The sequence below is a fragment of the Bubalus kerabau genome, chromosome 3, assembly GCF_029407905.1.
Source record: "Bubalus kerabau isolate K-KA32 ecotype Philippines breed swamp buffalo chromosome 3, PCC_UOA_SB_1v2, whole genome shotgun sequence".
Lineage (NCBI taxonomy): Eukaryota > Metazoa > Chordata > Mammalia > Artiodactyla > Bovidae > Bubalus > Bubalus kerabau.
In genome coordinates, this window is record NC_073626.1 from 181,121,513 (window position 1) to 181,134,990 (window position 13,478).

Genomic DNA, 13,478 nt, shown 5'->3' on the forward strand with positions numbered 1-13,478 from the left:
ATGCTCAGTCACTTCAGTCGTGTCTGACTCTTTGCGACCCCATGGCCTGTAGCCCGCCAGGCTCCTCAGTCCATGGGATTTTCCCAGCAAGAATACTGGAGTGGGTTGCCATGCCGTCCTCCAGGGGATCTTCCTGACCCAGGGATTGAACCCGCGTCTCTTGCATCTCCTGCCCAGACCTTAAATACACCCTGAGTTATTAGACCTGGGATATGTCATTTCTCTTCACTGGGCTTCATGTTTTCTAGCCATAAAATGGGGAGCAACACATTCAATGTGCAGGAATGCATGAGGCCAAATGAGAGAATTTAACAGTCTCATGTCCCCTTTCTGAGCCTCAATTTCTCAATTTGTGAAATGAGTAAATAGGATTATCTGGATCAAAGGAGGTAGTTTTGCCCATGGCAAGAGCTTAATAAACTATAGCTTTAAAAACAAGTCCAGGGACTTCCCTAGTGGTCCAGTGGTGAAGACTCATTGCTCCCAATGCAGGGGGCCAGGGTTTGATCCCTGGTCAGGAAACTAGACCTGATATGCTGCACCTAAAGATCCTACAGGATGCAACAAAAAGAATCCACATGCCACAACTTAAAGAACCTGCATGCTGCAAAGAAGATCGAAGATCCAGCATGCCACAGCTAAGACCTGGTGCAGCCAAATAGATAAATAAAGAGATATTAAAAACAACACAAAACAAACAAGTCCAGGACAGAGCAGGTGTTCCACAAATGGAAACTGAATCCAAATCACCTTTCAAGTTTTTATTCACTATGGTAGAATATGTTTCATCATGTAGAATGTAATCTCCATAATGTCCTTACTTGTTTTCATTTGCTATACCCTACCTGTTCTAAATGATCAGATTTTCTATGCCACTTTTCCTAGCTATAAGAGCAATGGAGATTTACGTAATTCTTGTGTGCTTGTCTGAACCTGTAGAAGTAAAGACTTATTTCATCCTATTACATTATGATTATACAGGTTTTGTTATAAAAGAGAAGTGTACATTCCTCTAGTACATTGCAGCTGACAAACAACTTTCATATCTACTTTAGTTTTACTTACTTCTCCTAACACCCCTGTCAGGTTGGTATTATTAGCTCGGTTTTACAGGTAATAAAGCTAAGGCCCACCAAGAACAAGGAAACTTGCCCAAGATCACATGGTTAGTTGCGGTAGCACTAGAACTTGGATCCTGTATCATGCCTTTGCCCCACAACTGTCCCTCTGAATAGGCTCAGAGCTCCCTGAGGGCAGGGGGTGTCCCCCCGAGGCAGTCTCCCCTCAGTTCCATCCATCAGGCTGATGCTTCCAAGGCAGGTCCGGGTTTCTCCCCACTCTGCCTGGTCCAGATCTTTACATACCCGAGAAGTGGACAAGCCCTGCCATTGTTGGTCCAGTATCTTCTAAGGGCCTACTAGGGGCAGGGATAGCCTACCCTTCAGGTACTCCCTCTCCTGCGGGGAGATGTTACACCAGGGAGTAGAAAGAGGGCTTTCGTTTGGCCACATGGAAAGGCCTGTGGAAACTTGGATCCGTGACCAGGGATTGAACTCGTGGCCTCAGCAGTGAAAGCGCTGAGACCTAACCACTGGACTACCAGGGAATTCCAAAGCAGGTGTTTTAATGGAAGTCTAAATAGTGTGTCTTGGGCTGGGCAGGGTAGGTTAGGGAAAGCTGCCGGAAGACAGCGCTTTAGGTGGGGACTTATAAGACAGAGGTGCAGGGTTGGGGTGGAGCTCCCCAGGCAGCGAGGTGAAGATGGGGGAAGATCAGGCGTATCTGACCAGAAGCAGCCTAGTGAGGTGGGCTGTGTGGGTTTATGTGGCTTCAGGGCTGGGCTGCGGGCTCCCACTGGAAAATTCAGGTGATCCAGCTCCAACTCGCCGCCTCCCTCTCGGGTTAGCCAGGTCCAGACTCCGGAGCTTGAGGCTCAAGTCGCCGGAAGTGGGAGCGACTCCTCAGCTGAGCAGCAACTTCTGCTTTCTCGGCCTCCGAGTTTCCCTCGGCCCCAAAGACGCAGGACCTCGCCAGGCTGTCGTCGCCGGTGTGGGTGACCCCTCTTGCCCCCGTGTGCAACACGTGGGCGCGGGGGTGGGGGGTGGTGGAGGTGCTGCTGGCGCCCCGCCAGGCCGGCTCGGTGGGCGGGCGGGATCACCCAGGCCTGGGCAGGCGGCGGCGGCAGGGTCCTGAGCCCCGAACCCAGAGTCTGCGACCAGTCCTCCCTCGACTCGGGGCGGGGCCTCCGCCCGGCCGCCCCCTTTTATCTGCGCTCCGGATGCCTGGATGCCGAGGGCAGCTTCTCGCAGCTCGGCTCGGCCGCAGGTACCCGGCTGCCGGAGAGCTGGGGGTGTTGGGCAGCGGGGCCGGGCGGGGCGCAGGGTGCATCCGAAACTCGGGGTTGGGTGTCTTGGTTTGGGGGGGTGGCGGGCGGGGACAGGCACGTGGGGAGGTAGGGAAGACCCACAGGACCGCGCCGGCAGAGAGGGAGCATCTCCCGCTGGAGCGGGAGGCTGACTGTGAATCAGCTGGAGGGGGCGCCGCTGCGGAGAGACTGGATTAGGAGGAGCGGAGCTGGAAGGGGAGCCTCTCCTGGAGGAGCGGGAGGAGGCTGGAGGCCCGGGCCTTCAGAGCCTCAAGGAGGAGCACGCTTGTGAGGGAGGCGGGCGGTGGGGCGAGCTGGCCCCGGGGAGGACCGCAGTGTCGGAGGACGATGGGCACGGACCACGCTCCTCCCACGGAAGGGGGAATCTAGGGAGATTCTGGGGGTGAAAGGGGGTGTGAGTACCTGGAACTGGGTGGTGTGACGGACTCCCAGTTGGGGAACCGGAAACAGTGGAAGAGCACGGCATGGGGCTCAGAGGGGCTCTCACTCCAAAGGAGCGTAGGTCCGTTGAGATCGGGGCTCCTTTGGTGTCAGGAGACCATGAGGGATTCCCCCCACTCGTTGAGGGACGCACTTGTCTCGAGACTATAGGCTTTGAGGACCTATAGGGAAACCAGAGGTTTCCCTGGAGCATCCGCCCACCACTACCCAACTAAGCCTGGCAGGAGTGAGAGGTCTGGTCAGACCAAGACTGGGGAGTTGAGTGTGGTATATTTTCAGGGCCTGGCTGCTCCTAGGTGGATGTCCGTGACACTGGAGAGGGACCCAGCCTCCCATCTTGGGGCTTATACCACCACGGGGCCCCTTAGTTAGAGGCTGCTTTTCCCCAGCTTAGTTCCCCTGCCAAGAGGTCAGTAGGGAAAGTGGTCAGTGATAAACTCAGGTCCCTTTTCTGTCCCCATGTCCTGGGCAATTGTAGCTAGCTCACCTGGGCCTACTTTCCTCCAGCAGGTGTTTCCCTGTCCTCAGAGCAGTTGTGAGTCTGAGACCCACAGAGGAATTCCTTTAAGAGTGATTTATTTCATTCTGATCACACGGTTCATTACAAATGGAGGCCCAAAGTGCAGTTACAAAAAACAAAAGAGGTTTCTGTTCAGTTTTGGAACACATGGAGCTTTTTCTTTAAACTCAGTGGGAGGAACTGGCGAATTGGTTTGCATTGAGGGAGGTGACCTAGTTGCTGAGATATCAAGAAGCCAGCCAGGGATGAAAACTTTGCTTGTATAATCTGTGGCCACCCACTGGGTGCCTGGGAGTTGACCGCAGTGGATGAAGGGCAAGAGCACTGGGTTTGGAGTAAGATAGGCATGCTCTGGCATCCTGCCTCCCTCTGGGGCTGTGACACCAGCGTAGCCACAGGTTCAAAGAGTTGCTGAGAGGGAGAGGTGAAATGTGTGTAAAGCCCTTGTAAATGATGACTGTTAGTGCCTAGTCTTAGTAATAATATTTCAGGTTCTGCCATATTGTGTTATCCTTGTCAGGACCTCTCAAGAGGGTTTACTTCTGACAGCCGCGTTGTTAACACTGGCCTGGCCTTAATTGTTTTTGTCTGATGAGGTTAAACAGCCTTCCATGGCAAGATAAAGTTGTCTTTAAGAGAGTGTGCTGAACTGTCAGGGCCCAGAGAAGCAAAGATGAATATTTTGCTTGACAGGAAGGAGGCAAAAGAAGTAGAATTATAATCAAATATAATAGATGCTATTTAGTAAGACTGTTATGGAGAAGGAAATGGCAACCCACTCCAGTATTCTTGCCTGGAGAATCCTACGGACAAAGGAGCCTGGTGGGCTACAGTCCATGGGGTCGCAAAGAGTTGGAGACAACTGAGCTGAGCGATTAACACACACAAGGCTGTTAAGCTCCAAGAGGGCACGGTATGAATATCCTTAGGTGTTACCCTTTAGCTGTTAATTAACTGGGCTATTAGTTCCCTGAGGGTGGTGTTTTAAGTGCGCTGTTCACAGCTGAAGCTCCAGCTTCTGACACTAAGTAAGAACTGAACTGAACTGAACTGAAGCCTAAAACAAATACTATTGGAATGTCTCAGGGCCTAAAGGGCCCTTTGAAGTCACCAGAGAATGCATTCTGTCCTTTGACATTTGGAGAAACAGGGCAAAGAACAGAAGGGACTTGTCAGGGCCACACAAGGATTGAGTAGCTGAGTCAGGACTAGAATCAACAAAGCTGGTGGAGCCAAAGCTGTTCCAGAGCCAATATCCAGCATCTGTGACTTTGTTTTTCTTGAGGTAGCTATTATTATTCTCAGATTTTTAAATGGATAGGTACAGAGAGGTGAAGCAAAGTCACACAACTGGTAAGTTCCAAACCTGAAATCCCATCCTCGCATAAAAACAAGGACCTGGCTTGTCTTGAAATAACTGCCCGAAGAAACAGGTGAGCAGATGCCCTCCCTGGGAGCAGCAGCTCTCTGCAGTTCTCCATGATTACCAGCCAGGGGGCTTCTCTCTGGGCTTTATTTATTTATTTTCCTGGGCTCAGGGGTATTTCATTTGTGTGGGTGAGCCCCATCAGGCAGCCTGTCTGCTTCGTTCACCATATGCTCCCAGCCCGGCACCCCTATGCCCTGCGTATAGTACTCATTGAGTAAAATCTGTGAGATTGGTACAACCCAGGGCTCTCCCACTCCGAAGCCCATTCACCACCTAATCCCCACAAACTGGCCTGCTGTTTTGCCCCCAGAGATATTAAGGAGCCTCTCTCTGACAGTGTGTATCAGGGGGAGACCAGGGGAACTTGAGGGTGGCAAGCTTTGGTTGAGGAAGCAGGTGAGGAGGTTGACCTTAAGTTTAGAAAAGGGAAATGTGAATTGGAAGAGCTGAGGAGGTGGGAGGGGAGAAGAAGAAGATGATGCTCAGGCTGACAGAAGACTTCCCACTGGTGGTCCAGTGGTTAAGAATCCACCTGCCAATGCAGGGGACACAGGTTCAATCCCTGGTCGGGGAAATTACCACATGCTGCAGGGTAATTAAGCCCACGCACCACAACCACTGAGCCCGGGTGCCCCAGAGCCTGTGTTCCGCAACACGAGAAGCCACTGAAACGAGAAGCCTGCACCCTGCGTTGGAGAGTAACCACCATTCACAGCAACTAAAGTCTGCAAGCAGCAAGGAAGATCCAGCAGAGTCAAAAAAAAGTAAACTAAATTAAAAACAAAAAGACAAAAAGACATCCCACTTGGGCCATGGAGATCCCACTTCTGAAGTTCAGTCAAACCAGAAGGCTCCCAAACCTGCAAGACAGGCCACATGTTACCGGCTAGCACAGTCTTCCATCTTTACCCTCCTGCTCAGGGATGGGGCTTCTGGGGCAGCTGGGACCGAAGCCCTTTTCTCTGGGGATTTCACTTCTCTTGGGTCAATGGGCAAGTGCAAATCTTCAGGGGTCTGTGAATCCAGAGAGGTTACTCTGAATGGCCTTTGCTAAGAACACTTTAATTATTAAATAAGGTCAGTGTCCCCAGAAGTCCAAACTCCAGCCATATTGTCCTGGTCCCTAAATGTACCCTCAGAGGAAGGTAAATGTTTAAAGAGATACAGATAATTTTGTAAGGCCTCCAAACCCAGTGGAACCAGATACTGAGGCCTAAAAGAGCACTGAGATTTTTTTAGAGAACCCAAAGCAAACTTTTCAACTTGGGAATGTTTTAAATACTAATATTCAGGCTAAGAATATTTCAAATACTACTACTATTAATAATTGATACTAATAATGGGAATAATTTACTGAATCCCTAAACTGTGCTAAAACTGTTCTCATAGATTTCATATTTGTAGCAGTCTATGAGGTAGAAAATGTTAAAATTCCCATGAGGGGGCTGAGGATTAGAGACAGTAAGTCACTTGTCTTAGATCACACAGCTAGTGTGTTATGGAAGCAGAAGTCAACTTGGTTTGTCTGAATCTGAAGTCCATCTGCTTCATGAGCCTTTATAGTGTCTGCTTTCTCCTTGATTCCTAACTTCCTTCCATTCTGATTCCTACTGAGTAGGGGACAGAAGCCAGTCAAGTTTGCCTGATATCCATCAACCAGGCCCTGGACATTTGGTCTCAGCCCAGCTTTGCCTGCCTTGCCGTGTGATCTTGGGTAAGTCACAACATTTCAGCTAGCTCTCAGTCTCCCCAAATATTTCATGCAGAGGTTAACCACGAGCTTCCTTCTATAGCTGAGGCCTGGCTAGTGGGGGCAGAGTTTAGCCTGGATTTGACCAAGGTAGTAGTGGTAATAGAGGGGAGGGTGGAGGGTGGAGGTGGTCTTTAGCCCCACCCTCTGGTGACATCACACAAGACACCTACAGCCCCTGGAAGCCCCACCCCTAGTGACCCTCACCTGTGGAAGTGCCATCCAGTGCCTGGCATCTGGCAAATTTTTTCTGTTCTATAGCAGAAGTCATCAGCCCTAGTGTTCAAGAGAAACCCTTAGGTAACTAGTGCAATTAGGGAGACTTGGAGGGGGGCCCTGGGGCTTCCCAGGTGGTGTTAGTGGTAAAGAACCTGCTTTCCAATGTTCGATCCCTGGGTCGGGAAGGTCCCCTGGAGAAGGGCATGGCAACCCACTCCAGTATTCTTGCCTGGAGAATCCCATGGACAGAGGACCCTGGAGGGCTACAATCCATGGGGTTGTAAAGAGCTGGACATGCTGAAGCGACTGAGCGTGGAGGAGGGCCATGAAGGTGGCCCTGGAGGTACTGGACTGGGGTGGGATGCCTGGAACAAGACTGGGGTGGGCAAACTACTCAGAGGATGCCTTGAGCCTGCCCTCTGGATGTCTGCCCTCATCCTTCTGGTCATGCTAAACTCCTGCCCCTGCTTCTTTCCCCTGGATCCAGGGCCCCTTTCATGGAGTCAGGAGATGGGAACCAATTCTGAAAATAGAGCTGTTCACATGGAACTGGGCTGCTGGCTGAGGTCTAAAGGAAACAGGGCAACTAGACCTCTGTCATCCCAGGATCTGATGTCTGGGTTCTGCACTCAAAGTCCACTATGTGTGGGGGAGGAGGAGGACAGGGAGTGAGCTATCCCCTGCTGAGGAGGTGGCTGTGAGCCAGGCTTCACTGGTACAGAGAGTAGGGAGCTGGTAACTGGGTGAGACTGAGGTCCTTGGATGCAAGTCAGTTGCTAGAAGCCTAAGGAAGCAATTTGCAGGAAATGACCTGGTCACCTGCTTTAGAACAGTGTTTTCCAAAGTGGTTCTGTGGGATGTGGTTGGCTGTGACAGGAAGCAAGGCAACAGGAGTGGCTGAGAGTATCTGGGCTCTGCAGTCACAGAGCTGGGTCCAGATCCTGGCTTCACCTCTCTCTACCTACCTTACAGGCTAGTTATGAGAGTTGCAACAAGGCTATGAGTGAGAAAGTGAAAGTGAAAGTGAAAGTCGCTCAGTCGTGTCTGACTCTTTGTGACCCCATGGACTATACAGTCCATGGAATTCTCCAGGCCAGAATACTGGAGTGGGTAGCTGTTCCCTTCTCCAGGGGATCTTTCCAACCCAGGGATCGAACCCAGGTCTCCCGCAATACAGGCAGATTCTTTACCAGCTGAGCCACCAGGCTATGAGTGAGCATATCGTAAACTCTTACTACATTTCAGCTAGCTTTATAATCATTACTGGGAAAGGAAATCCTTGGTCATGTAAGCTTGGCAAATGTATTGAGCTGTTCAAAAAGTATTTGGGTTTTCCCAATAACATCGTATGGAAAACCTGAACGAAGTTTTTGGCCAATCCAATAGGTTCAACAAAGTGAAGCAGGCTTCTTTGGTGCAGGCCTTCTCTGATCTTTTAATATGTTCTTAGGACTTGGGAAGTTCTAAGAGTGGGGATGGAGCATTGAACTGGATGCAACAGATTTTAGGGAGCCAGGAACTAAGGCACTGTTGCATGTCATCATTCCCAGGCCTTTGTCCTCATGGTGGAATGGAAAGCTAGCTGAACTGGACAACTCTCGGGAAAGCCTTCCTGTCTCTGGGCTCCTGTTTTCTCAAGGTAAAACAAAGGAACTGCATGAGATGCTTTCAGAGGCCTTTTCTGGTTCCCTGAGGTTCTGAGTTGGGAAGACAAAGCTGTAGACAAGGGTGGAGGCCAGACTGTTGAGGTTAAAGACCTGTCTCTCGGGGAGGAGAAGAAATCCAATTCTGGCAAGTGGATTCAACCAGCAAGTGGGCTGGGGGGTTCTTGTGCTCTGCACAGAAGTGGCCCCACGACTGTCATTAGCAAGGTCTTGCTGATGAATTGGTTCATCAGCAGGGTCTGATTCCTAAATCTGCCAGGCCATCTTGGAATATAAAGTAGAAGACTCTTGTACTCCCCTGTTGTAGCACCTCCCACGCAGTGGTGTAATGACTTATTTAACTCCTACTTCCCTACCAGGCTGGGAAAGGTCAAAGGCCAGAGCTGACTCCATAATGTAATGCAGGAAGAACTAAGGGATGCAAATCAGGCTGTGGGTGAGGTGGAGTGTGGGCTGGGGGTGGCTTGATGTTGCCTTTGCACAACAAGCACCCTGTGTTTGCTTGGACTATGTGCGAATTACTGGGGCTTTGGGGGTGATCATGGTGCTGCTGATGGCGGAGAACTTGAGTGCTTTATCTTGCCCAGATTTCTTGCATTTTAAAATGACTGGTGCAAAGGAAGTTGAAGTAAATATCTGATGAATGATGAACAGAGTAAGTTTGGTTGCTGCGTCCTTTAAGCTTCTTGGGGAGAATTTGAGGGAGGGGAGTTGTCTGTCTAGCTAGTTGTCTGGATAGTTTATCAGTACATATTTGATTTAATGAATGGCATGGTGAGTAATGATAAGCCTGAATTAAGCAACTAGTATCAGGCAAAAACAGTATATAATTATTAAATTATTAATAGTACTTGCCACCTTGATTGCGGAGGGCAGTTTTGGGACGTGGTTAAAATTACAAACCGAGAGACTTCCCTGGTGGCCCAGTGGTTAAGACTCCACATTTCCAATGCAGGGGCTGCAGGTTCGATCCCTCGTTAGGGAACTAAAATCCTACATGCTGTGCAGTGCTGTCAAAAAAAAAAAATAATAGTAATAATAATAAAAAGACTGCAAACTGAATTTATATCATGCCTCTACTGCTTCTTAGGCAGGGTACTCAACTTCTCTGTGCTTCAGTTTCCTTGTCTGAAAAATGGGCATATGATAGTACCTATCTCATAGGGTGTTGTGTTGATTAAATGAATCAAATATGCATAAATTGCTTAAGACACTGTCTGGCACATAGCACATGCTGTGTAAGCATTTGCTATGCTTTGGTTTCCTCTCTATAACCTCTACCATATTATGAAGTTCCTGAAGGCAAGGATCAAATTCTTTTCCACTTTCCTCCCACCCCACACTCTGGGACCCAGCACAGGACATGAGGCAGAGAAGGAGCTCAGTAAGTGTTTGCTAAATGAATAAATGAATGAATATGTTTAAAATGATAACTTGTATAATCCATTATAGATCTTCCACAGGGGAAAGTGAGGGGGCATTAAGGAGGTGGCAGCTTGTACTGGTCTTAAAGGATTTCAGTAGAGGGAAAGGAAGTTGGCACAGGGTCTCACATTTGGGTTAGGTGGAAATGAGGGTGGGAGCAGGTCATGGGGTCTTGAATGCAGGGTGAGGGGTTAGATTGGATTTATTTGCAGATAGCAGTGTGGAAGGTCTGGAGGCAGGAACTTTTCAGCAGGGATGTGGCTAGGGCTGTTTTTATAGGATCAGTTGTTACTAGGGACTTGCAGGGGGAAAAGTGGCTTTTTGAGTTGGGCCTTCAAGGCTACGAAGTATTATCAGGATGCTATTATGCTGATTTTTCATTCTACAAGCATGAAATGAATGAAAATGAGCACCAGCTACCTGCGAAGCACCAGGGGTTCACAAAATAATAAGACAAATAAGCCTACCCTGGAGGAGCTTGCATTAACAACTTAATGCCTATGAGAAGTGTTATAATGGTCAAAGGACAGTGGGCATTCGAGTAGAAGGGTCAGCATCAGAGGACTGGGGGGCCAGGGAAGCCCAGGAAAATACCACAGAAGAAATGGGTTTTGAGGAATGACTAGGAGCTTGCCAGACAGGCAAGATGAGGTAAATGTCTCAAATGGAGGGAACAGCTTACCCAGAGCTACAGACATGTGAAACAGCAGGTCCAGGGGCTTGATGAGGCTGTGGCTGGGTGTGATGTGTGCTGTGGTTGAGTACTGAAGCTGGGAAAGGCAGTAGGGACCAGATCATGTAGGGTAATGAGGGTTAGTGGGAGACCCAGGCCATTTGGAAGAAGCTAAACGTAGAGGTAGCAAATCTGTTCTTAGCAAGGACATTGTGACCATCATGTGAGCACTGACGGCAGCATGAACACGGGAAGAAAACAACGGGGGCTGCTGCATGGAGCCTGGACTGGAAAGGAGTTGGCTGACATAGTGGCCTCTTTAAGTATCACCTGCCTCAAACATTTATTGAGCACCTTCTATATGCCAGGCACTATTCTAGGCCCTTGGGATAGATCAAGGAGCAAAAGAATCGTGAGTCAGAGCTGAGCTCTCTCTGAGGACAACACTGCTCCTTTTTAACTCAGTGTAGGGATAAGTGGGTAGGGAAGACGGAGGAAGAACTGGGCAGCAAAGCCCCCCCAGTTGCTGCTCATGGGGCAGGAGGGTGAGGACACCAGCTCCCTAACTTTGCTCGGGCCTCTCTCTTCCAGCCCCCTGCCCAGCCCACAGCCATGGCCACAATCGTGGCCCAGAAGCTCAGCCACCTCCTGCCCAGTCTGCGGCAGGTCCACCAGGAGCCTCAGCCGTCTGTGCCATCAGAGCCTGTGTTCACCGTGGATCGAGCGGAGGTGCCGCCCCTCTTCTGGAAGCCGTACATCTACGTGGGCTACCGGCCGCTGCATCGGACCTGGCGCTTCTACTTCCGCACGCTGTTCCAGCAGCACAACGAGGCGGTGAACGTCTGGACCCACCTGCTGGCCGCCCTGGTGCTGCTGCTGCGGCTCGCCATTTTTGTGGGCACCGTGGACTTCTGGGGAGACCCGCATGCCCTGCCCCTCTTCATCATCGTCCTCGCCTCCTTCACCTACCTCTCCCTCAGTGCCTTGGCTCACCTCCTGCAGGCCAAGTCCGAGTTCTGGCATTACAGCTTCTTCTTCCTGGACTACGTGGGTGTGGCCGTGTACCAGTTTGGCAGCGCCCTGGCACACTTCTACTATGCCATTGAGCCTGCCTGGCACGCCCAAGTGCAGACCATCTTCCTGCCCACGGCTGCCTTTCTTGCTTGGCTTTCCTGCACTGGCTCCTGCTACAACAAGTACATCCAGAAGCCTGGCCTGCTGGGCCGCACTTGCCAGGAGGTACCCTCCGCGCTGGCCTATGCATTGGACATCAGCCCCGTGGCTCACCGCATTCTTGTGTCCCCCGACCCTGCCACAGACGACCCGGCTCTTCTCTACCACAAATGCCAGGTGGTCTTCTTTCTGTTGGCTGCGGCTTTCTTCTCTGCCTTCATGCCTGAGCGCTGGTTCCCTGGCAGCTGCCATGTCTTCGGGCAGGGCCACCAGCTCTTCCATGTCTTTTTGGTACTGTGCACGCTGGCCCAGCTGGAGGCCGTGGCGCTGGACTATGAGGCCCGGCGGTCCATCTATGAGCCTCTGCACACCCGCTGGCCCCACAACTTCTCTGGCCTCTTCTTGCTCACTGTAGGCAGCAGCATCCTCACCGCATTCCTCCTGAGCCAGCTGGTACGGCGCAAACTTGATCTTGATCGGAAGACTCAGTGAAGGGGTGGCAGCTGGTAGGGAGGGAAGTATAGTGGGGGCCCAAAGGTCCGGATGGGAACAGATGGGAATAGATGGGAACTTTGGCTCCAGATGGGAACAAGTCCTGGTAAAGGTGTTTTTGTCTGGCCTGCGGTGATTCTCTGTGCATTCCTCGGCTGCCAAGGGCAGCACTGGCCAGTCCTTGGATTTGAGGATTGGCTGGAGATGCTGGGGTCTACTCTTGGGCCTGCCTCAGCTGCCTGCCCTGGGAGAGGGAAAGAGAAAGAGAAAGATGTGGGCCACCCTGGTTTTGCCTCCCCTCACTGCCTCTCTCACTTAGGGGTGAGGATGGGGGATCAGCTGGGGCCAAGACCCTGACTTGGGGCTTCCAGATTATCTGGGAGGGGGTGAAGTTGGGATTTAGGTTAGAGTCAGATCTGAGCTGAGGGACAGGGGAAGCATCAGCAGGGCCCTCTACCCAGATCCCCTTGGGAAAGGACAGCTCTCTGTTGTGTGCAGGACTTTAAGGTTCCTTGAACTCCAGCTTGGAGTTTGGGTGCTCCAGAGAACCCCCAAAGGTTGAAGATTGTGCCGGGTGGAAATGGATCCCATCCAGTGCCCCACAGCTCTCAGTCACTGTCCCAGTGAGCTCCACCCTCCTATCACTGGACTCTGTGTCCCACTCAATCTGTTCCCATCTTTCCTGGGTCCCTCGTTCACAACTCAGTGTTTATCCATTCAGTGTTTCTTGGGCCTCTACTCAGAGACAGGCTATTGATGGGGCCCTGTGGATTAATGCAGGATGGTAAAGGCTTTACTATCGAATGAACTGTCAGGGGAAACACTGAGGAGGGAATAATTAGTGCTGCCTGGGACCCTCAGGATCTTGGGTTGAGAAGGGTGAATAGGAGTTTACAGATGGAGAAGAGGAAATGTATTCCAGGCAGAGGGAAAAACCTGTTCAAAGGCCAAGAGGGATGGAAGGAGGAGTCACTGGAGCTGAAATCAGGGGTGGTCTGGACTCTGATGTCCCGGATGCAATAAAATGACTGTGCCAACAGTTGCCTCCTTGCTTCTTGTCTCCTATCCTGGAGAGAGGGCCCCGGTGCACCCCTTGGGCCTGCTCATTGTGTTGGAGGAGGTTTTCAGGGGGAGCTTGGGGGTGGGCAAAGGGAGGAGATCCTGTTTTATCTTTGCCTTGGGGTGGGCCTTATTTACTGTATATGGGAACTTTTTTTTGATAGGAAAGGTGAGGCAGTTTTATTACTAAATAAATATTAGACGTTAAAAGAATATGTTTAAAATATATAATTTGACAAATATTTCA

General features: G+C 50.7%; 1 protein-coding gene across 4 annotated transcripts; it reads left to right on the top strand.

Moving 5' to 3' along the window:
* The first annotated feature begins 206 nt into the window (after positions 1-206).
* PAQR7 (progestin and adipoQ receptor family member 7) lies at positions 207-13,211 on the top strand. Of its 4 annotated transcripts, none has more exons than XM_055574072.1 (4): positions 208-2,049; positions 6,395-6,490; positions 8,296-8,384; positions 11,099-13,211. In XM_055574072.1, the coding sequence occupies exon 4, from the start codon at positions 11,120-11,122 to the stop codon at positions 12,170-12,172; it is 1,053 nt and encodes a 350-aa protein (XP_055430047.1). In that variant the 5' UTR covers positions 208-2,049; positions 6,395-6,490; positions 8,296-8,384; positions 11,099-11,119; the 3' UTR covers positions 12,173-13,211. The 4 variants fall into 4 exon arrangements, with proteins under 4 accessions (XP_055430050.1, XP_055430047.1, XP_055430048.1 ...); XM_055574071.1 differs by lacking the exon at positions 208-2,049 and adding an exon at positions 2,233-2,325; XM_055574075.1 differs by lacking the exon at positions 8,296-8,384 and having other exon boundaries at positions 207-2,049.
* Positions 13,212-13,478: the final 267 nt, after the last annotated feature.

Coding starts and splice junctions, on each gene's coding strand:
- PAQR7 (XM_055574075.1), top strand. CDS start 11,120: ATGGCCACAATCGTGGCCCAGAAGCTCAGCCACCTCCTGCCCAGTCTG.